Raw genomic sequence first — 24,618 nt, 5'->3', positions numbered from 1 at the left:
ACAATGAATTTCAATACTTTTTAGCCAACTTTCATCCTGCAAAGGAAAACATCTACAAAGCTGAACTGCAACACAGAGTCTTCCTTCCCTGCACATCCCCAAGACACCATTTCCATTTATCCTAAAATTCACCCATGTTCAGCTATCTTTAGATCTTCACTTGAGCAAAAATCGGTTAAAAAAATTAAGTGAAAAAAAGGAAAGGTGACATTTAGACATACATTTTGTCCTTCAGAGATCAAAAAGTAAAGTTTTCCTAGATTTTGGCCTAAGGCCAGATCAGAATTGCCTGCTTATACTAGAAGGCCCATCAGTAAAACATTGCACGTCTCATGAAGGCAGTTGTCTACAAGTGACACTCCTGCCAATGATAAGCACACATGGCACATTATTATTGAAGGACGGCAAGCCTTGGCACTGTGTCTCAAGGGAGACTTCAGCCAAATTCTGTATTTCAGGTCTGTTTATTTTGCAGCGTACTTTTTATTAAATAATCCAGAGCAGAGCCTCGGTTAGACCAGGAACACACTCTGTACTTGTGACATATTTTTTTATCTAGGCCGAACACCATGATATGACAATGTTTTGTAGTAAGAACTTAAACTCATATGCAGAATCACCTCTACAAGTGGCCAGGAATATTAAAGATCCTATCTGACTGGCAGCTTTTCATCAAGAGACTGGTGTAGACAAGGAGTTGGAGCCTAATCCCCATTGTAGGTTATAGGATATTGCCATTTTCACACTCTATGTCTGTCTTGTGGAACTGATTCAGAGAGTAATTACTGCTCAGATAAGCCTCTTCCGGAATATGTGCAATTAATTCTCCTGCAAAAAAGGGGGAAGATGCCTGACACTTTAATAATGTTTAAGTACACCTAATCTATTTCTTTTCCACTCCTAATTCTTCCTAAATATGGTGAAGAAAGAGGATTTGAAACTACTTACAAATGCTGGTTCTTATGTAAATTATCCATGTGTCTTGTAACACCCTCTCATAAAAACAGCTAACATGAAATAAAACTACAAACCAGCAGAATGTAAAGCAAATGGGTAATCAGTGTAAAGAATAAACTAGATTTTTCCAAAAATAAGGGTTCCTCTCCTTTACAAATGGACAACTGTTTTTAAAATTTTAGAAGTAGCGTGGACTAACGAAAATTTCTCTTTTTCAAAACAACTCAAAAAATTATTTTCCCCATGTGCTCATGACATTTTTAGCCCAATCTCATTCTTTGCCTGACAAAGGCAAAGATGTGATATTAAGACTGTAAAATTCAAGGGATCTGAACTGGCATAACTACATTTTGAGGTGATTTTTACACTGAAAGTAAGCGTTTTTCATAAACAGTTCATCAGCAGGATTCAAATGCATCTAAGGTTTTCTGTTACACTTCAAAGCTGAGTAAAAAGTACTCATCCTCACCATACTTCAAAAATTGAACAATTGGCTAATTGCCCGTTATTGAAATCAACCTACAGAAAACAACTAAGCTTGCCATCACTCTTGCCCTCCAGGAATACATTGTATTTAGGATACAGCAACAAAACAAATAAATACAAAAACCACTCCTCACCAAAAATAATCACCCATCAACCCCCTCCCCCCAAACCACTGCACAAGTCCCATGCCCTTTCAAATAATTTAACTTAAGTTTTGGGCAGGGAGGTAGATCTTATTTATTACTTGAAAAGACAAGGGGAAAAAGTTTAAAAAATAAAAATAGGGCAGCTATGTTTTGTTGAGGTAACTCCTGAGTATCTAGCCTGAAAGGAATAACTCCTACAGCTGGAGGTAAAGTCCACTGTACCTCACTATTCCATAAATGTAGAAAGTCGAGCATTTGATAGAGAGCCACCTCCATGGCAGAAAAGTATTTCCAACACCTGGGCTATAAGGGGGATTAATTTCCTGACCTAACTTTGCCTCCAGTTCCACTCAGAATCCACTCGAGCTGCCTCACTACATTTTTCATTTTAGTGGCATAACACATGACTTAAGTCACACAGGGAATCAAGGTTGAAAGGATAATGGTGTTAAATCTCATTTTTCAGCGTGAATGCTGCTGTACCAATGACAGCAATAGAATAAATGCTACTGTAAACAGCAGTCAGTTATTTTTGCCAATATAACATGAAAATATTTTCTGCTTAAAGTCATTGTAAGTGCTCACACTGCAGTGGAAAAACGATCGATTTGGAAAAATATATGGAAAGATGCAGTTGCAGACAGACCTGGGTATGAGACAGCTGAGGTTATAAATATCTTCATGCCAATGAAAACTAAGATGTTTATTTATTTTGGTTATTTTAGGGGGAAAAAAATAAGAGAAAAGAAGAACACGTTCCCTGCAGAATGGATATGCTTAATTCAATTCCCTGGAGAACATTCTCACAGATGAGTACAGTTTTCAGAAAAGTGGTGGTTTGCACCCAAATTTTCAATTCCTGCTGAAGTTTACGATTTCCAGGTAGCTTTAGACCAGGTTTGGGTACCTGACATTTCCGAAACAGGCATTTTTCAGTAGCTAATGGAAGCATGCAGGAATTAATTCCACTTCTCTACCTACCTATCTTTATTTCTCCAAAGACAGACACACTTCTGGTGATAAAGGGAGTCAATAAAAAATAATCACTAAAAAGGAGAACAAACTAAAAATCTGCAAGAGACTATTCTATGTTCTTCTTTGTTTATTAGGAAGTAGGTGATGGCTCCTTGTATTTTATCCTTTCTACCTGAGTATTGCAGCTGAGCATCTAAACCTCTATTTTCATTTCTTTAGTATTTAGCCTTTTCCCCCTTAAAAAGCTATGTAACAATTGCAAGTTCTGAAGCTTCATCAACTCACACTCCATTGACATTTTCCTCAGCTCAGTTCAAGGTTTCCTTCATAATGGACTCAAATGAGGTAGAAATGCTTTTTTTTTACGTATTTAAAAATTAGGGGGGAAAAAAATCAGAGGAAAAAACTACTAGAAAAGCCTTTCAAATCTGGAGGAAAGCAAGAAGCAAAAGCTGCCACAGAGCCAAAATTTACCCAAAGTCCACTTTGGGTTAGTTGAAGAGTATTGCAGTAAAACCAACTAAGTAAGGGTTTTACATCTACATGTAAACATTCAACTTGAATGCTGGGAAGTACAGTTTTTCGTGTACTTCTCAAGAAGCATAAAACTGATTCCTACTCAAATCAAATTTATGAGCTATTTCTGAACTAGCATCAGGATTCCATGACTTCAAGACAGGCAAGTTGCATTAACAAATTTCATATTTTCATATTCAGAGTGACAAATGGAACATGGCCTGCCCCAAGAAACAAGAACAAAAGTTTTAGTTTTCTATGTGCTATGTCTGTAATAAAACTGCAGCTATGTGAAAATACACGCAGTTTCATGAGCCAAAAATGACTGCTCTTAACTTCTGTAAACATTCACTTTCCAAATGTTTACAGTCTCAGAAACACACAAGTAAATGCAGCATTTGCAGAATATTAAAGCATGTTTCACATCCATGTTTTGCTGAGTTTTATGAAGCTAGGAAAACATTATCAGAATTTCCTGGCAATCATTACAAATTTAATTCATTTTTAACAGCTCGGAAAGACAGCTTACTTTCCCTCAAAAGCACACTGAAAAAAGTTTCTAAGAGCATCTCGCACAATCAGGAGTCAACTTCATCAGTGCCATGGTGGCAGGACCCAGGGCAGCTCAAGAAAAAGAGCACTGGATGTGCTGTATTGCAGAAGATCCAGTAGAGATTTAAAAAGTACACCTATGACTGTACTTAGACAACTCAAAAAAACAACACCACACAAAAAAACCCAAAAAACAAACAAACAAAAAACCCACCAAAACAACACCACAAAAAACAAGCACTTTTTTTCCTATGATGTTCCCACTTGTTTTTTTCTATCATAAAGAAAAAAAGTTTTTTTTCAATCATGAAGAAATCCTTATTTCAAGGCCCTGGGAAGTTGTACTTTTTTTCTGTTATTATGGTTCCCTGTGGGTCTTTTTCTCTTCAAATGATGAATTTTGACACCAGTTAACAGCGAATGAGCTACAGCTCCCTGCATCAATACATGGTAATTTTACACTGACAAAATTGTCCACCAGTTAAATAGCATATGTTCTGAACTAGACTGATATAAAATTAATGCTCCAGAACCGTGGAGAAGTTTGATGCACCCTGTGCCCCATTTTGTAATTTAATTTTAGATAATAATTACACAATACATCATTTCTTAATGTAGCCAAATACAAAACAACGAATATTGATGATGTGTATTTATTTTGCAGATGTTAATATAGCAAAGAAATCTTTCACTCTTGGGCAGGATAACATTTTTCCCATGCAACTTGAAACTTGAGTTATTTGGCATAAAAGCGTACTCCTGCTTTTAGTGAGTATAAAAAGATGCAGTAATGGCTAGACCTGAATTAATTCTGTTCGAGTTCTGAGCTAGGCACGAGAGGTACAAGACAGAAAGGCACAAAAATCCCCTGAGGTAGATCAGCTAATTAAGATCTAATTAAGGAAACAAACCCTTGTCCCAAAGGGTGCTTAGACAAAATCTTAGGTGCCCAAACAGCTGCAGCTTTCATGGAAGGTATGCATGATGTGCTGAATGTCCTCCTGAAGGTGGTGACCCTACAGGATTTGTCTCCAGTGAGAGAGGAGGTGGAAACTCCCTCTCATTTATTTGAAAATACTGAAGACATCCATGCTTTAACCACATTCCATCAAAAAAGGAATGTTAAAATTCTGTTCCCACAGCCTTAGCAAAATAATAAAATGCATTTTCACCTCTTTAGGTTTTTTTTTCTTAATTGCTGAATTATGTATTTTGCTTCAGTCACTGGAAAGTATTTTATCAATCCTTAAAGCAGTAGTAGCCAAGCATGAGTAGCTCATATGCTAAGTAAAGCTTCAACAAGTGTAAGAATATTTATTATTTTATGCAAAGACATCTATTATGGAGAGAAAAAAACCCTTATTTCCTTTTCTACTGAAGAATCTCACAGATGTGAAAAGCAGCTCATGGGAGAAGTACTGACAATTTATCAGGCATGTGCATGGCCCTTCAAGATTTATGGCATATGCATACAGTACTGTGCTTATCTGCCTCTGATCAGACAACTATCAACACAATGTGTTCAAAAAAACTTTCACAAGCAGTGAAACTAGACAGTAGCCACTTCAGAGGCTGACAAGTCCCTAGAAAAGTACAGTCATGTTATCAGTGTATATCTGAATGATTAACATAGCCTTAGGCTAGTAATTGTGTTACAGGTGTAAAATTCTATTTCTTTAATAACTGCCCTTGGAGTGACATTATCAGGGAAATGAACCCAAAACCACCCAGAAAAACCCCCCATTGCTTCTCCTGCTTACCAGCTCCTCACGAAGCTGGGCTATGAGTTCGTCTCTCTCCTTCAGCTGCAGCTTCAGCACTGAGCATTCATCTTTTATTCCATCCTAGAAAAACATCAAAAGAGATGTTATAATAGGCTTAACACTTCTATTTTGCTCATGACAAGATGAGGCTGTTTCACATAGTGTGAGATAATTACATTCAAATAATGAAACTCCATTTTTCTTTGTCATGTGTGGTATTTTCAATAACATTTCCTAAGTTGCTGCATAAAGAAATTAATGTATCCAAAAACATTGCACAGAAATTTGAATAGCTCCCTGCACAGAAGTCCATTTCATTGTTTTCTGAATCTTTCAACTCTTTTTACTGAAAATCCTATCAGGTCATTCCTTTTAGTCTGAGAAACAGCTATGAAGCGTTGTAATTTTAATCATACAAAACAACATTACAGAAATATCAATTTAGAGCATTACTGCAGAGCTCTTGATCTTGGAGAGATGAAAAAGAAAGCACAACAGACATCCACAGGAAAAGGAAAGGACACTCCCTATCCATACATCTTTTGTTGTAAAACAGCAGCAGTTCTGGTATTAACTGAGGGAGGAAAGAATATGGTTTCCACTTAGTGAAGTAACTACGGTCTGACCTGCACAAAAGTGACCCTAATAGCTAAAACTGTACCCAAACCCATGTCCAGGAGACAGGCTGCAAGCTGACCCCAGGAAATCTCATGAGTTCATGTAAGTCTCAACGCCATATTTGAAGAAGAAAGATCAAGTTCTGTCTTGTTCTGATAAATATCCCAGAGAAGAAATTCAAATTAATAGACTGAACTGTTGAAAAGCAAACTAACCAGCTTGTTATAGAACTGTAACAGAAGAATTCTATTTTTACATCCTTCTAGCATGGAAACATTTGTTTGGGAAGTTTACTAATTTGGAGCACTATTATTAAAAGAAAACAAACAAACGAACAAAACCTAGAAAACCACAAGCCACATGACAAGAAAACTTTTGGAAATCTGGTGGTATATTCACAACACTTATTCTGAAAATAAAAAAATGGCACCTCTAGTTATCAGCTAATAGCAGTATAAGAGTGCAGCAATCATTTAGACTGTGTAGAGTTCAGAGGTTCTAAAGAGTATAACCAGTGTGATAAACTTGCACTCTGCCACTACTAATTGTTTGTATTTCCAAATAAACACAAAAACACAGGACAAAAAAATTAAGAGTGTGATCCCATTTTCGTCACATAGAAGGTAATAATTATAATCTTCCAAAGTAATTATATTGCTCTAACAGAATTGGAAGAAGAAACGAGACACATGTGCGTAAATATTGCAAATATTTAAAACAACTGCAAAAGAAAGAGCTACACTATTTTTTGCCACCTACACACTACTTCGGTACTACTATCGATCTTCTGAAAGATCCAAACTTACAAAAAAGCCAGAACTCACATTATCTCTGCTAGGGAAAAAGTCATGGAAGTTTTCTTTACTATATGCTATTGAAGCATTTTACTATCTACTAGCAGATTGATGTTTAGGCACATTAGCTGAAAATAAAATTTTAACGCATCCTAGAATACAGCCTGCAGCACTGAATATGATATTAGTACGTATTTAACATTACTGTTAGCAAAAGTATCTGCTTCTAAAAAATATGGTTTTAAGTATCAGCAACAATTATTTTATCAAAGCAAGATCTTTATTTAACAAAATGGTTTTAAAAACAATATGGCATTAGCTATGGTACCTCAAATTTTTTTATGTTGTTCTGAGTTCTTTTTGTCAGCCCAGTTTTACACGGTTGCTACCTTTTGGATTTCTCCTTTTAAACTTAGAATAAAATAGTACAATACACAGTGGGAAAAGAAACATATCAAGGCCCCATAGCCAAGAATATTACAAAAATATCTTCCGGAAAGCATGCGCAAGCAAATCCAGGAATGAGGCCTGTAACATCGTGCTTCAACCACAGCAGGACAGATTTTTGCAGTGAGCTTTGGAACTAGGTTTTTTCTAAGAGGCAAAGCAGAACTCCCTTGGACTAGTGAGAGCTTGAAGAAAGATTCTGCCTCAGGGAGATTCCAAAGACTTAAAACCCACAGTGCACCTATCCTGGCAAAAAACAGTCAAGCACCCAGCTGGATTTTCCTCATGCATGCAAGGAATGGACCCCTCCTGCTCGGCACAGTTCTCCAGGCACTTAACTTCCACATTCCATGCAACAATCATCTCATAAAATTTAGACCATAACTATCCTTATAGATTAGAGAAAAGCATGTAGGGCTAAGGTTTTTCCTGTGCACTGCCTCATTTCAACAAAACTCTGATTAACCCTTCCAGCGGGACATGGTGCTTGGAAATTGGTGCCCTGCATTATCAACTCCTGCACAGGCCACTGCAGCCTTGTAAAAGAGCACCCTGTAATTTCTGGGATGCTTGAGACTCTTAGGTTTGGACTCTGCGATGATTTTGGCTGAGGTAGACTTAACTTTCTTCACAGAAGCTTGTACAGCACTGCAGGTTGGATTTGGTCTGGAAGCAGTGTTGATAATACAGATTTTATTTTCTTTTTGCCAAGCAGCACTTATACGGCATCAAGGCCTTTTCTGCTTCTTGTACTGCCAACTGCAGTGAGGAGAGGGGGGTGGCACAAAGGAGTTGGGAGGGGACACAGCCAAGACAGCCAACTGATCCAAGGAATATCCCATCAAATATGGCATCTTGCTGGGTATACAAAGCAAGGGAAAGAAAGAGGAAGTAGTGATGGTGCTCATCTTCCTAAGTCACCGCTACACATGGTAGAACCCTGCTTTCTTGGAGCAGCAGACAGCTGTTTGTTGTTGAATGCAGAACAAAATTAGGATGTTATAAACTCATTTTGCTGCACAGTATCTGCAGAGGCATCAATCTTTCTTCAAATACAAGAACGTGAATAAAAGAAAGAAAACACATTGTCAAGCAGTTGACTGCAAAAAGGTTTGGGCAATTTCTATGTTGCAGACACCTGACTGAATGTAGCACTAACAAAATAAAAAATGTTGTGGAAAAAACTGTTGTCAGAACACTGAATATTGTCCCTCCAGAAAGTAAGTACTGAAATTGTAGCAGGAGAAGAGGCTTGGAACTTCCTTTTCTCATGAAAGAACCAAAATATTTCAGCGAAGGATTGCATGAATGATATTAAAGAAATTCCATACTATGGAATGCTGTGTTATTCATTAGTCTATGGGCAAACAGCAATGTATATCTGATGGTGTGAATTCAGGAATGGATCATCTCTATTTCTTCTCTACAAGACGTCTGAAATGCTTCATTATCTGCTCAGAAACTATCATACAGGGCAAAAATGCCGTGGAAAGATCAAAAAAAAATTTGAGAAAAGCTTCTCAAGGTGGATGAGAAATAGCAGACACAGTCTGATGGGGATTTATAATACAAAAAACAACAACAAAAAAAGCCCAAACCTCCCAAAAACCCAGTATTGCCTCCTAATGAATCGTGTCACAGCAACAGATATTAAAGAAGAAATAACTTGAAAAGGATGGCCTGTTTCTAGGAAAGCATGCACTCAATGTATTCTAAATCTATACGAAATCTTACTAAGCTGGAAAAAACCCAAATATTTCCCTCATAAAATAGGGCTTTCTAAATACACTTTGAATACTTTGGGGCTGTGAGAGTTGGCCTCTTAGCTATCTCCACATTCCAGTAGACACCCTACCCATGTATTCATGTGTTTAGAAAAGTAAGTCAAATTACAGTGTATAGGGCATGATCACATTTGAAAAATATGTCTCCTGTTTTTTTCAGCCCTTACAATATTTATAGAGTGTAAAAGAACAGACTGTCATATAAGTAGACTTCAGAAGTCAACTAAAATCAATGAAATATCCACAGATATAAAAGTCTGCTAGGTGACATATCCTTTTTCTATTTATTAAACCAATACCCTTTGCCACTTTGATTCCTTATCTTTCTGCAAAATGAGTTTATGCCAATATTTTATCAAAGCTACTAGTCCAGTAAGAACATGAATGTTACAAAATTATCAGTCCAAATAATTGAATCTACACTCTAGGTAGGTTTTCATAAGATACCTGTATGCACTGCAGCTTTGAGGCTATTTTGCGGAGCTTAATAAATTATATATACTACATATTACATTGTCATTATTATTCTCATTGTTTTCATGAATGCTATTCATTATTTCACTATGAAAAAAAGGATAAGAATTCTGCTCTCAATTGTAGTAAGCATGTCCATGACTCTGGAAACGCTTGATAAAAAGTTAATTAACACCTCATTGTTAAAGAGAACTGTTAGACAGCATAATCCATAAACAGTACATCTTCAAACTACTTTCTTTTATTAAATATAGATAATCAAAAAAAGTTTTGCAGACTAAATTCCAAGTGTATTTCATAAAAATGTAAAAGTAGTCGTGTGCAAAAAGCTGTCATTTTCTTCACTTATATCCCCTGGTACTTAAAAAAATTCCATTATTTAGATGCAAGTTCATTATGAATCTCCTGCTAATATTTCAAACATTTATGGTCAGAATATTCTTCAAACTGTCACCCTTTTACTTATTTTCAGTTGCTAGCTATGACAGTGATTGCTATGTCTCAGTGCCAGTATTTTTCTATTTTAGTTTAATTCTGATCATTTGGGAAAATGCTAAACATAGTAGCAAATCTGTTTTTCCTCAGATCAGGACACAAGATGAAAAATTGTACTGTGTGTGAAGACAGCTGCAGCAGGTTATGCATAAGTGCCAAAAAGAATAATCATTTTAAATTTGAAAATTTACTTTATACCTCCTCATACTTTGGAACATAGAGGCATATTGTGCTTACTGTAATCAAAGTGCTATAAACAGAACCAAGTATTCCGGAAGATAAATTTACTGCTTTTCCTCTGGTACTAAACAGAATATGTTTCCAAAGAAATATCATAGAATTAGAATACAATAAAACTCATTTGATAAATGCGCTGAATTTCAGATGTTAAATGGATTGTTTACCAACTTAGGGCACTGCAAAAATTAACAATTACTTAGGGTATCATGTCTTAAGAAAATAATCCTGGAACAAACAAAACTAAGAAATTTAAAACTGAATTTCAGGTCCAGAAAGGTACACAAATGCCGTAACAGTTGAAGCTTTCTCTCAGTTATGCAGCAGATCTCTGCAGAAAAATTCATAAATTTCTGGATATCTATCTAGAACACTCAGAGAAAACACTAAGTTTAACATGCACAGTATTTTTCTGCAAACAGCATAGGAGTCTAGAGAGGGATTGTGGATGTCTTCTATGGTTCACTTTATATCACCTGACATCAGAAAAGCAACAAGGAGTTTAGTGGCTCTAACGTGAAATTTTCTGAAGAGCACTCCTATCTTTCTCCAGACTGAGACACCACTTGTGTTAACATGTTTTACCAAAGGAAGAGCATCTACCTGAGTTTACATGAGTAGACTGCTGGATATTACAGACCATGTTTTCAGAAATGTGTTTTCAGTCATATCATGAGTACTTGCACTGTTTATTTATTACTTGCACTCTTGTTTTAATCAAAGTCCTAAAGACCCTAACATTAGCAGAGAGACTAAGTCTGCATTGTTTCTTTCATGCGTCAAAACAAAGTCACTGGTCTGGTCTCTGCTCTAAGTACACCATGGCACCTCATATACACAGTGTGACTTTTCCCTTTCTGTGTTCTCTTGAGCTCCACCTACAGCATCACTACATATCTGTGGTATCAATCCCTTTCAATCACACCAAGAGAGAAATTATTTGGCTGGCTGCATTTCTTCACATGTGCAAGGCATACTGATTTTGTTCCTTTGGCTCATCTGTTGTTTTGGTGCCTTGCCAAATCAGTTAGCCTTGGCTGGAGTCCCAACAACGCTCCCAAAGAGCATCCCTGCTGACTGCAGGCAGTGGTCACACTTAACTCGTCTGCTTCTCATGTCACACTGCCCCACCAGCTGTTGTTGAAGCCCAAAACACGGCTGAGAGCAAGTCCATGCTCCAGAAATTTCCATTAAAGTATAACACAACAGCTCAGAGCAACTCCCATGACCATCTAGACCCAGCAGAGTCTCACTCCAAGTTATCTTTCCATTAGGAAAAACACAAATAAAATCCTTAATCAGCTTTGTAAACCCTGATCGTACCAGAAAAAGACATTTTGTACATCTTCTTTCCACACAGCTCCAGTACTGAAATTGTTCTAAAGGAACAACTCTCATTTCTTGATCAGGAAATCAAATGGAGTTTGGGGAGCATAGGATCTGATCTTCTTATGATAAATAAGGGTGATTATTCCTAAAAAAAGACCTATGCAATACTGTAACATATTCTAAATTCAGTTACATGGAACATGTCAATAAATATTTTACTAGGTGAATTAAGGCAGTTACATCCATTTAAATACTAGAATTCAATTGATATTCAACTGTGAAGGCAACACTCAAAGAGACTATATAGGATATGCTACTTTGACTTCAGACATTTATGAACAGAAAGCTAAATTAACAATGTTTTCTTCAGAATAAGCCAAATTCTGTTAATTCTGAAATACAGATTAAGTAAATTAATTTGGATTTTCTGTTTAACTCCAGCTGAAATTTTCTCTCCTTCTGAGTGATAATAAAAAGCACTAAGTTTAAAAGTATGAAGCTTGATGAATAAACTGCAGAACATGAAACCTGAATGATTATACCAGGTGAAGCCCAAGATATATCTAACCTGCAGAAATCATGAATAGCAGCCAAAAGCATAACAAAATACATGAAGGCATTTTTCCCGATATAACCAATCCACCAATTCTCACTTTATGGCCAGAATTCACATATACTGAACAATGTCTTCTTTGGTGATATCCCTAAATAAATTCTACATTAATGTAGAGAAAACAAGTGAAACAAAACCCCCTAACCTTCCTCTGGTTTTCAACCTGCTGTGGAACAATGCCATTGTTCCTGTTTCCTTAATACAATGTAGGTGTATTTCCTATTCATCTCCTCTGTGAGTTCCATTGTTTTAGAAATCCACATGCTTATTGTGTAACTACTGTCATCTCTGTTTGAAGCTAGCAAATATCTTCTTCCTTACACAGAACATCTGGTATCTCTGATCAAAACCTTCCTCTACCCTTGGACTGAATATGCCGTTCATTTGAACCAGGTAATCAGGATTCTTCTAAGAATAAATGCTCAACTGTAAATCCCTTTAAAAAAAAATATATATTTTAGTAAGTACTAAGGAGGTCTTTTCAAGGAACTATGCACCATGTCTGAAAGTTCTCTTTCCTCATATGGAAAAACAGGATTGCTCTTCCCCTTGCATACTCCATTGCATCTGCTGACATTGAATCTCAACTGCCTTCCATCTTTACATCATTTAGTATGATTAGATCTTTCTGCAACATTTCAAACTCCATTTAAATTCTGATTGTTCTGGACCTTCTAGAAGTATAATTCTTCCTTTAATAAACAGCTACTTATGTCTTCTGTACTGTACTCCTGATCTGCCATTAATCCAAGAGAAGACTTTTCTACTCATCTTCTTATTTTTTAATAGCCTTTGATGAAGGGATTTGTTGAAAGGGTTTTGGAAATTGACTTAACTACTTAAAACCAGATCATTCTTATTCACATGCATGACTCTTTCAGCAGACTTCTGAGGTCTGATTAAAATCTCAGGAAGTCAGTTCTACTCTTCCCCCTTTATTATATTCATTCATGGTCCAAGCAAATCTATTTTCCAGAACAGTTTCTACTAATTTAACCAGTAACAAACTCAAATTAAAAGACCTTTTTTAAAAAACCCAACAAACAAAAAGCAGTTGTCTATTTCCATCTGACATTCAGCCATACAGATCAGAGCAATAGATGAGAGGCAAGAGTTAGCAGTTCAACAATTTCTCATATCGGTCTCAGAATGAGTAGCTGGTGCAAGATATTTTCTATTCTCTGCTGTTCCATTACTATTCTCAGATATTTTAAACTGGCATTTCAAGACTCATTCTTTGGATCAGTTCCCCCAATGCTGCTGATGCATCTACTGATGTGGAAACAAACAGCAATTTTTTAATTATAATTTTTATTTTTCTTCAAGATTTTTTAACCAATTTTTTCCTTAACGTCAAATCAGCAAAACCAAAACCTCTTCACCCTTTTACAAGCAAACAACCTTATTAATCATGTTAATACATATAGACTGAGAAACATGAAAGAATATCCATAAAATCTCTAACTGTGTGCAAATATAATTTAATTTCCAATTGAAATGCAGCCACTTTTTCATTTGTATGTCAGTTTCTTTCTGCCAAGCAGCATGACAAAAAATGTTCAGGCCAAAAAAGTAAAGTAAAAATATCTGCTAACCTGCGGCATTTTTGTAGAAGTTTCATTACTGCCATACCAGTAAATGTATTTCTTCATATTCAGAAAAAAATGTCCTAAACAAAACCTCATTTGTCAAAACAGAAGGAGACAAGTCCAAATTGGATCCTGGCTGCCCCAAGAGATCAATAGAAAAGTTTCTTCTAGCTCCAACACAGGCCGCTAAGCTTAAATCTCCCCTGAATCCAATGTAGTCTTCTACTATCAGCTTGTATATGTGACATAATATTTATTATTTTATGCTGAATTCAATTAATCAGCTTTAAAATATTCTTTGTCCTGCCTCCTGGAATCACAAGAAAATTTCAGACAGGAGGAAAGGAGAGTGTTATGAAATAGTGACCTTGGTTTCCTCCAGTTTTGAGGAAAAATGTGACAAAAAAAATCTTGTGCACAAAAAAGGACAAAATACATATTTTTATTTTACCATTACCACTTTACCATTACCATTATTACCATTTACATTAAAGCCAAGTCAAATTTTTCTTTAGGATCAGAATAAAAATACATAAAAACAATTTTTGATTGATGAGGATGATTCAGGGAAGAAAGCAATGAATAAGTTATTGGATCTTCCAAGTACACTAGAATTAACAGAAGTAATCTTATTAAATGCTTTCAGGAGAGTAAGAAAGGAGAAGGGATGCAGCCAGCTCTGCTTGAAGTTATCATTATGAAAATACTGTGTCATTCCAGGGAAGTCTTTAGGATCAAATATACAAATGCTTGCATGCATGAATATCGTGTGCAAAGAACAAACACATTTTCTTTGACAATCTTTGACTACACTAGCCTGACAAATTTATTCCAAAAGGTTCCCTAGATCCACCATGGTGACACAGAAAATAAAGAAACCCTCATATTTAGATAAAGTGAAACCTCAGATGTCCTACTCTTTATATCATGAGGGTGCATTGAGAGAATGATATCCTCTATACTTAATACTTGCAATTTACTACTGCTTAAAGACTGTTGCATAAACATCCTATACAATATTACTGACCCTTTAAGTGAATGGCAAAATGATGCACAGCTGGTGAGCAAATCAGTAAATCATGTTGATATTTTAGAATGCCTTACTACACTTGACGTAAAATTTACACATATAAAACGTGAAGATTGTTTGCTGCCTTTATCGCACTTGCCAAGCACAGTTGGATTTGTTTCTCCACATAAAAAAAAAATTATCTCCTCTTTCACCTGCAGCCATTTAGCACACTGAGCTCTGACACACAGATCTTCTTTAGACCCACTGAGGTCTTATCTTCTAATCAGTAGTCAAGACTAGATTCTGAATTACAGTGAATATACTTCACTGTAATGAAGCCAAGCAGTAAACTAGACTATATATTCAGTATGACTCCCTCCTCTACTGCATATTCAATTACTTACTGACCTTAAATGGAAACACATTTTTCAGTTGAGAATATACTGTTGTTCAACCAACAGGACATTTTGCTGCAAGTTTATGCAGATATATCAATATTTAAATACCTTCCACTTTGCATACATACAGAAAATCAAATATCTGGAGTGACATTATGGTCATTACAAAAGACAACACTTGTTTATGATTTTTTGAGGGAAAAAAAAAACAAAAACCAAGGTTTTGTCAAATAACTGAGACAAAAAAACCTCAGCTATCATAAGATAATCGTCCTACGACAGCATAAGTACAAAGATATTACAAAACTTAAATCTCTTCAGACAATACAATACCAACTATAAATGCCTACCTAGTTTGGCCAGTATAGAAAACAGTACAGTTTAATTAATTAGTACACCACTCACCAGCATAATAAACATGCTAACACAGAACTGCTCTCCCTGATTCTGAGCTACCATGTAAAGAAATGTATCAATGCATTAAGCCAAATAGAGATAAAATCCTGTGTATAAAATAATACAAAAACATGCCTGTGGGCTTTGACTTAAGAGCACCGGAATGCTAGTAAGAACCAGGTAACTCCATCAGTTAGCTGTGATTTGCTATTACTAGACTTTATCTGTTACATATGGGGAAAGTTGTGGGGTTAGAATCAAAGAAAAATGGGTGTTTTTTCCAGATGTATATTTATTTGCATGAATCATCTCTTTCCATTCATAAATCTTACTGCTTAATTCTCCAATATTTGTCATTATGAAATAACCTTGCAATCTCTTCTTTGCTCATTTTGAGAAAACAAAGAAAAATGCCAAGAAACACAGCCAAAAATGAGCTTGATGTTATTTTCTTTAGGCAGTCTCCCCAGAGAGCCAGATACTAAAAGATTTTCTGTAAGTCATATTTTACATGATATGTGTGTGCCACAGAAGCATTAATTATTCTATCACTTGCAGTGCAATACTAGACCTCATTAAGGTCCTGCATGATTCTTCTTTCACCTCCATTAGATGGACTTAGCTGCTTACCATTTCCAATTAAAAAGCATATTCCACTTAAAGCATACCTCTGCTTTCTCCTGTTTCTATGCCAAAAATGGGAAAATAGATGCATTTCAGTATCCATTTTTTTCCTGGGCATGTGTTCTACTCTACACTGCCAGAGAAGCTTAGTCAATAGCTGTGGTGAGCAAGACTGGATAGATAAATGAGCTCATTATAATTCATTAAAGAGTGATGTGGGGATGACTGCCCACTTTAATTAGCTTTATTAGTGTAGGAAATTGTTTCATATGCCAAGCTCATCACCAAGCATGCCTGGAAAACATTAGAGTAGTAATCAAACTTGATACAGAACCTTTCATTACCCTGTAAGGCTAAAGGCACTTATAATGAGAAGGAAAATATTAAGAAGATGGACACAAGAGTGGCTAGCATAAAATAATATATTGTGTCTAATAATTCAGTGATAAACTGCACAGTGGTGATTTCAAGTTAACAATTTGGTGGAACAGCTGTGTTTCCATGGCACACCATGTACTCTTCCTGTAATCATGACATTAACTGACAGTAATAGATTTAGAAGGTTTAATAGGTCAGGTTTGCTCAGATAATAAATCCTAATGCAAATTAACTATGACTCAAATATTTTAATGAAAAATCTTAATTGATAACTGGATTTTCTTCAGGAGTACGTGAGCCTCTTTTCCCAGTCACGCCTCAGATTAGCAAACAGATTTCCACATATTTCCTGGTAATTCTAAGTTGTAGGTAAACAATAGGTAAAAAATACTTGTACACAAAAAAAAAATTAGATAAAATTGTAAAAGATATGGAAGATAAGAAATAGAAAATCAGCCTAAGAGTTTTGTTCAGTCTGCAAAAGCCCCATTGAAGAAAGGATTATGTTCTATCATCTACTTTTTTTCAATGTTTAAAGGCCTAGAACATATTCACAATCAAGGTCTCTCAACATTAATCAGATGCTTTAAGGTGTAATATCTGTAACCTCAATAATTTATTCCAATCATAACTACCTTATCATTTTAATTATACTCACTTTCACTCTAAGCAACAATGAATGTTCCTAAGCCCTACCTTCCTGATTAGTTTTATTTTGCATAAATTGCTTAGTATTATCAAGTTCGATATCTAATCAAGAATTTAACATTTGTTTTAATACAAATGTTACGGAAATATCTATAAGCACCCCTGTTCTATTCATGGTCAGAGCATGTCATGAGACTATATATAAAATAGTTCATAAGATCAGAGATGATCAAATTTTTCAATAGCATATCATAATGAAGTATGGCAAATTACGGCTGAGCATATTTTTAGTGATAGGAATTCTTTCCATTTTAAGATAATTTTGGTGTGGTTTTAGAGCGGCATATTGGAAGATTTCCCCCCTCCCCTAGCCCACCACTGTAAGATAACTGAACAATGTGCAATAGAAGTGCTTCCCAGCTCTCAAACATACCATTACATTTTCATGCCTTGTGTTGTTGAGCCACTCCAAACAACCACTACCTCAAAGCAATTCTTTCTTTTCAAATTTTTACAAGCAAAACACCAGTTACTCTTGAATTTTTGAGTGCAAAAGAACAGGTTATCTTTCTGATTTCACATCAGAGCAACTGTCCATTGTTATTTTGCTTCTTGTATGAAAATTGTTGTCCCTAGAACCTCATTCCTTAGCAACATTCCCTGCAGAAAGGGACTCCACCAGCTATTAGTTGAGTATAACACTACTGGGACTGACAGGGCAGCAGCATCTGACTCTCAGATATTTTCAAATTCCTGTTGAAAATATGCTGCATGTAAGTAACATGGAGGACTAATAAAAACAAATAAAGCAAGCCAACACACAGACTTCAGGGTTGACTTCTTTACAGTTCTGTGTGTCGTTATCCTAAAGGCAGTTGCTGCTACTGCACTGTAGCTCACAGAACTAATGAAATGAGCCTTACAAAAGCCTTCTGACATAAGTCATGGGTGTCATGGTTGTGATCCTAGAGAAGAGGAAGCTGAACAAAAAGGACAATGAAAAAAATCTCAGAATAAAATGGCTTTTATTTTCCATTTCTTGCCATGACCATAACTGAATTCTCTTTTGCTTGTTATGGCTCTCAGACTCCTTAATCCTCTTTATCCTGTATTATACCTGCATCAGGCATAATTAGGGACTTCACAATTTTCCTAAGCAATGCTGGTTTGGAGCCCAGGACTTCACACTCCCTAAAGTTTTCCAAACACTTGAGAGTGGGTAGGGTGAACCTAAAATTGAAAGTATTTACCATAGGATTCCTGGGTCTACTTTCAGTCATTGAAACAGATGAAGGGATTTTTTCAGGATCTTATTTTACGCTTGATTAATACTGATTTCCTAACCAGTTAGAAGATGTATGCTTCTCCCTCTTGTACATAATCTTTCTGAGGGTCAACAGTATCCCTAGCAACTAACTATGAGTATCTAGTCAACACATGAATGGGGAAACATTTTATGTTTTAACCATACAAAGTAAGGAGAAACATTTTCTGCAGTTTAAGATGTGTAACACTGAAAGTAGAAACAGAACAACCCCAGCCCACCATACAAGCCCCTTTCACATCCAGGTGGGAGGATCTGAGCTGATTTTGGCACAGTCATCTGACAATTGTTCACATTTTATTTTTATAAGGCTATGCAACCAAACCATTTGTACAGCTAATACATAAAATTCTTGTGACAAACCTGTTGTTTAGGTGTTTTGAAAATTACTATGCTGTACACAATACAGACATATCTGATTATGCGTGAAGAAAATACTTCTTCAGAATACTACCTAAATTTTTCATCAGTATAATCTGTTCATGATAAATGACTCATCCAAATGACATCACCAATCTGTATAAATCTACATTACAACTGAGTCTTTAGGATGTACAACATCTTAGTTTTTCACCTTTATTCTTATTTTAAGTACTTACTGTCCTATAATTCATGCTCTTTCTACATACATTTTTCAGAAAGTTTGAAACCCAGCATCAGCTCCACCCATTAAAAAAATGAGGTAGAGAAAAACTAAGGGAATTAATTAAAAATTATCAGCAAAACGAGGACAGAATATTAAACATGTTTATGTGCTTAAATAAAAAAGCAGGTTCTGTTGATAAACCTGGACCCTGATTTTCTTAGCATATGTATGTTTAATAACTGTTAGCATTAAGTACATTCCTCCTCATTAAGCTGTGTGTTTTCATGTTTCAAAGTTGTCTTCTCGCTCAATTCAAGTTATACAGAATAATTAGCTTATGTCAGAAAAGTCAGAAAGCGAAGAAAGGGTTATCTTCTCCTCAGTTACATTTCTTGATTGGAGATGAAATGAAAATCTGAATGAAATAAGCTGATGGCTGTCACTCTAGATGGTGGACACAGAGTATTGGTAAGCTCTCAGTGAGAGTCTGTGTGCCTTTGTCAGTGCTTTAAACATCTGTCATTCAAAGGTTCCCAGTCTGACAGAAAAACAAGGAGAATTTAGACCCAGCTATTAGTCCTCAGCTGCTGCTATATTTATACACCATTTGTACTAACTTTGTCCTAGAAAAGTCAAATGCTACCCCTGGAAATAAAAAATGGCTGATTTTGCAGTAAAAGAGCAGAAGTTTTTGCTAAAACTAATAGAAAAAAATCATTAAAGTGTGAAATTTGCTGTGGTAATAATACGCATGGTTTCATCTGACTGCCTTCACCCCCACCCCAGAGCTTAGGTGTGTGAAAATCCTATGATAACAGTAACAGAATGACTTTTAGGTCCTGGAGACTGTCCTTCAGCACCTTTCACAACAGTGGACAAGTAGTTTAATTAAAGCTATAAACTAGAGACAGGGGTGGCTTCCGCATCTACTATATATGATTAAACATCTGTTTCAGTGAGGTCCTGACCTTTAAAAATGGTACTAAGCACTCTCAATCTTATAGGTTGAATGTCCAAAGAAAATAGTAACATTTACTTTCATTGCTGATTGAATGACTCATTTTCACAGGAAGTTTCCACCCCATTAAAAGGTATCTCCAAAGAAATCTCCTTTATGCTATACTGAGACACAGCTTTGTTTCCTCTGTCTGCCATATATAAAACAAGAACTCATGTAAAAATGAAAACCTTAACACCACATCTGTGACCTAAAACAAAGAAGCCAGTCACATCCAGTGGGAGGCATGCTCACACCTTGAAGCAAACTGCAAAACATTAGAATACTTACTGCCATTTTGACAGGTTTAAGTAAAACAGAACCAAGCAAAGGTCATGAACTTAGTCTGTTGTCGTTGAAAGCTTGAGAATTTTCAAGGTTAAACAAGTTTGCCGGTATATTTAACAAATACAAATGTAGTACCCAGACATAACACCACTGAAGCTGCAGCACAGCCTTTCTTTCATGTAAATCGAAGCAGATCATGCCCAGGTGAACACTGCTGCAAGCTTTATCACCAACAAAACAACTACTTTTGCACAAAATTCACCCTCTGGCTCTTCACCAAAAGGCTCCTGCCACAAAATTAATGTAATCAGATTCTCATCCTCTATATATCTCCATAGTCATATGAAGACAGATGTTGATTTGCTCTACATATTTTCCCCACCCATAAGAACAGGCTTAACACTTACTACTAGGTGTTAGGAAAATTAATGGAGCTATGAAAATTAGAAAGCCTGTGTTATACACCTACAGGAGTGAACAGCAACTTTTTATATCCTGCAGAGAGATTAGTATAGTTTTCAGAAAAATGAAAAACCCAGACTGATTTCACAGAGGTGTCAAACAGAATGAAAACCCCAAAGAGAATTTTTTCATTAAAATGGAGGCATAGATTTTTTTTTTTTTTTGAGTGGAAAGAAACACCTTGGTTTATGGTATCACGAAGATCAATCTGGGCAACCCCCATTTTGCTGTCCACAAGGGCAATGTGTGTTCTTTAGGTATCCTACTGCCTGGCTAAACTAGAATTATTTTACTCTCATCCCTAAAAATTTTAACATTGTTGGTATGTAGTCAAACCTGTTGACAAAATAATGAAATTATTTCACTCTTCATAAACTATCAGATTAATTATTTACTGTTTAACCCTACTTTCAGTGTTCTACTAAACCTCACAACAATGACAATCCTTTAGCACAGGTACTAATTAGCTATTGTAGAATCTTAAAGAATGCTATTACCCTTTGTAATCCAGTCAATTAAAAGCAAAGCAGTCTATATGCATTAACTATGAATTACATCAAAAGGCATTAAACTAGTCACCAAATGTAAGTAAATTCTAATCTATTAGAAAAAGAGCTATTTGCTCATCATTTGCTGCACAGGGAGTTTGCTGGCTGAATTTATTCTGGCTTTCTCAATGCTAAAATTCAATACATATATATGACACAACTGAACAAGAAAATTTATATAAACCAGATAATTTCTAGAGAGAGCAGCCTGTTACGCACAATAGAAATTCATGGATTTGGATGCTGATGTGAGGTGCAGAAACCTGTCCAATGAACCGTTGCTAAAGGCTACTTAGACATAAAGCTCAATCTCAGCTCAGACACAGTTTCTTATCCAGAAAACATGCTGCCTGAAACTGGGATGGGAAAGGATTAATCTTATTTTCAAAGTGATGCTTTGTCCCCTGCTTATCAGACCCAGAACATCAGAAAGCCTATTAAGTGTCCAGGCTTGAGTATATGGTGGCAAAAACAAATCCTCCAATTTGTGAGGGGAGGAGCTGTAAAACAAGGGTAAATGAGTAATGTAACTAAAGAACGGATTAAATAAGAGATGGAGAAAAGAAGATTACATGAAAGAACAAAAAAGGAAAATCATGAAAGCTAGAGGAAGTTAGCAAAAATAATGGAAAAAAAAGTTGACAGGTTTTGATAACAAAGTATGATTAAAATAAAAGATAAACAGAATATATGCTACAGAAAACCTGAATTTTTTTTCAGCTCCAATTTACAGTAATCGACAACAGAACAGATTCAGTAATGTAAATAGTTTCATTTCATATATAAGCAGAAATTAATTTTTCTTGCACAAGAATATAAAATGAATGTTTTATGAAATGTCTGAACTTTTGATGTTCTAAGAAAGTAATTTGCTGAAAGACTTGGTATTCATCTTTCATTCTTGCCTTGAAAGGGCACGCAATCCCACAGAAATCATCTAGAAGAAATAATGGCTTAAGGAAGGAAGTCGGGGTTACATGAAAAAATGCCAACAGTTGAAAAATTCTATGTATTCAATAATTTTTAGAGGCAGACCCATTGAAAAATTGCTGTTCCAGCAGAAAAAGAGACTCAAATCAATGAAAAGGGAGCAAAGGATAGAGAGAAGAGTTTGATGTTACAGACCATATGAGACAACATTTTAGAGTTAGGAAAAAACCCACAAAGATCAACTGGACCTTGAGCAGACAGTGCATCTGGACAGGAACATAAACTAAGAATCATTTCCCACCAGGGGAAGCTGAGAATTACAGACAGAAAATAAAGGGACAAAACAAATGACATGGCACGAGGAGGACAGGCAAAGTGTGGGGCTTGACAGAAGGGCAAATATGCCTAATTTTCCAGTTGCTTCTTTTTTTTTTTCTTTTCCCTAGGCAATGCTATGATAATTATATTATTTTGGTATAATTTTCAGTCTCTGGATCCAGATAAAAGCCAGCTCACACGTGGCTGGCAGAGCGCTTGATCTCTGCCTCTTCAATTCAACCTGTGTCTTAAAATAGCCACACATTGGGCTCATTCTCCTCAGACAGAAAGGATGGATCACCAACTCATGCAAGCTTCACTAGTTAAGATTCCATAAATGTTTTATGGCTTTATATAGTACCTATTCCAGTATCAACAGAATGGTAATCATAATGAATGTGACTTAATGGAGGAATGTGTATATCACTACACAGAACTGACAGAAAAATCATACAAATTTACTCTAAACTTCATATAATAATCCAAATTAAATACCAAATGGTATTGTTTTTGCACTGACAGTCTCTGTGCTTTATGTCACTATAAAAATCTTTGTGATAGAAAATTAGTTAAAATACTGACTACTCCCTCCTTTCTCCTTTAAAGCAGGGAAAACTAGTATAAAAAGGCTTATTTTTAAACACAGAATGACTGAAGAGACACCTAACTAATCAGAGGACAGCACTAAGACCCAGAGCTTAAGCACCAAGAAAGAAACTATAGCTCATTTTATTGAATTTTTCAGTTTTCCATTGCTGAAAGCCAGGATAGTCGTTGTCTTACTGTTCACCAACATTTTTGACATTTTTAACAGCATAGTACAAAAAAAAATTAACTAAAAATTTGTTCATTACAGAGGTCTTCTAAATGGACCAATAAGTAACTTACCTCAGTAATTTGCTAAAGGATAAGTGTAAGAGGACAAGAGACCTTTGTAAAACTGATTAATTTATATACAGACAACAAAACACTCCCACCTGCAAGAAAAGGCAAAACTTTCCTTGTGTGGCTTGTGGGGTTTCACCCAGGCTTCTGGGGAGAATGGTGAAATTAATTTCATAGCATTTATGGGCTAGAAGAGATCCCACTTAGGCTGCTGAACTCAAATTGCCTATATCACAGCTGAGAACCATGACTAGAAAACTCAGCAAGAGCTTGTTGCAGGGACAGGAGAGCCAGTAAATGGAATGCTGCAGTCCAGCGCACAGCCTACAGGGTGGGCAATGAAAGGGTGCACAGTCATAAAAAGTATGGCAACTAAGAATGGGGTGGGAGAATACATTAATCCAAGGACTGACTTCCACTTCCATGAGAGAACTGGCTAAAAAAGGTTATTGCTACTCTGCCCAGGAAGAAATGCAATGAGAATTCAGGTTTCTAAAACAGAAATAATCCCAAACACAACAAGTGTGAGAGACACACACTAAAAACATGGTGATTTTTACAGTCATTAAAAGGATAAGAAATGTACAAATATACGGAATTTGAGTCCACAAAGACAGACACGGAAGTTTGATTGTTTCAGTATGAATCTGAAAGCCAGGGTGGGGCTTTTACTTCATAAAGCCCACTGAGTCAGGAAGGCAACCCTTGAGAAGTGAGGAGGATGTATGGACTGAGCCTCACTGAAGGTGGAGTGGGTTTCTGAAAATTTCTGAGGGAGAATATTACACGCATCAGATGAAGTACAGCACCATTTCAAAGTGAGGAATGTGCTAGGTTACATCCTGCCACAGCCAGACATAAAATACATGCAATAATTTCTAAAATTTAAAAGTTTATGATCAGGCATAAAACTTGGATCTATCATTACTTGAGCTACAGCTCAAATAAACATAAAAAAAACACTTTCTAATTCAGCTGCTCAATAAAACATTTTAAATTAAAATTAGATTAAAATATATAATTTCAATATGTAATTACAACTTCCCAAA

At 35.9% G+C, this 24,618-nt stretch overlaps 1 protein-coding gene across 5 annotated transcripts in view; it reads right to left on the bottom strand.

Moving 5' to 3' along the window:
- CCSER1 (coiled-coil serine rich protein 1) overlaps positions 1-24,618 on the bottom strand; it is a 607,763-nt gene that overhangs the window by 262,981 nt on the left and 320,164 nt on the right. For all 5 annotated transcript variants that reach the window (XM_053976370.1, XM_053976371.1, XM_053976374.1 and 2 more), the window contains exon 8: positions 5,393-5,476. In XM_053976370.1, coding sequence (XP_053832345.1) covers positions 5,393-5,476 — 84 coding nt within the window. The remainder of the gene's footprint in view (positions 1-5,392; positions 5,477-24,618) is intronic.

This window comes from Vidua macroura, chromosome 4 (genome assembly GCF_024509145.1).
Source record: "Vidua macroura isolate BioBank_ID:100142 chromosome 4, ASM2450914v1, whole genome shotgun sequence".
Classification (NCBI taxonomy): domain Eukaryota; kingdom Metazoa; phylum Chordata; class Aves; order Passeriformes; family Viduidae; genus Vidua; species Vidua macroura.
Note: the sequence above shows the minus strand (reverse complement) of the source record. Positions and strands in the feature narration are given on the sequence as shown.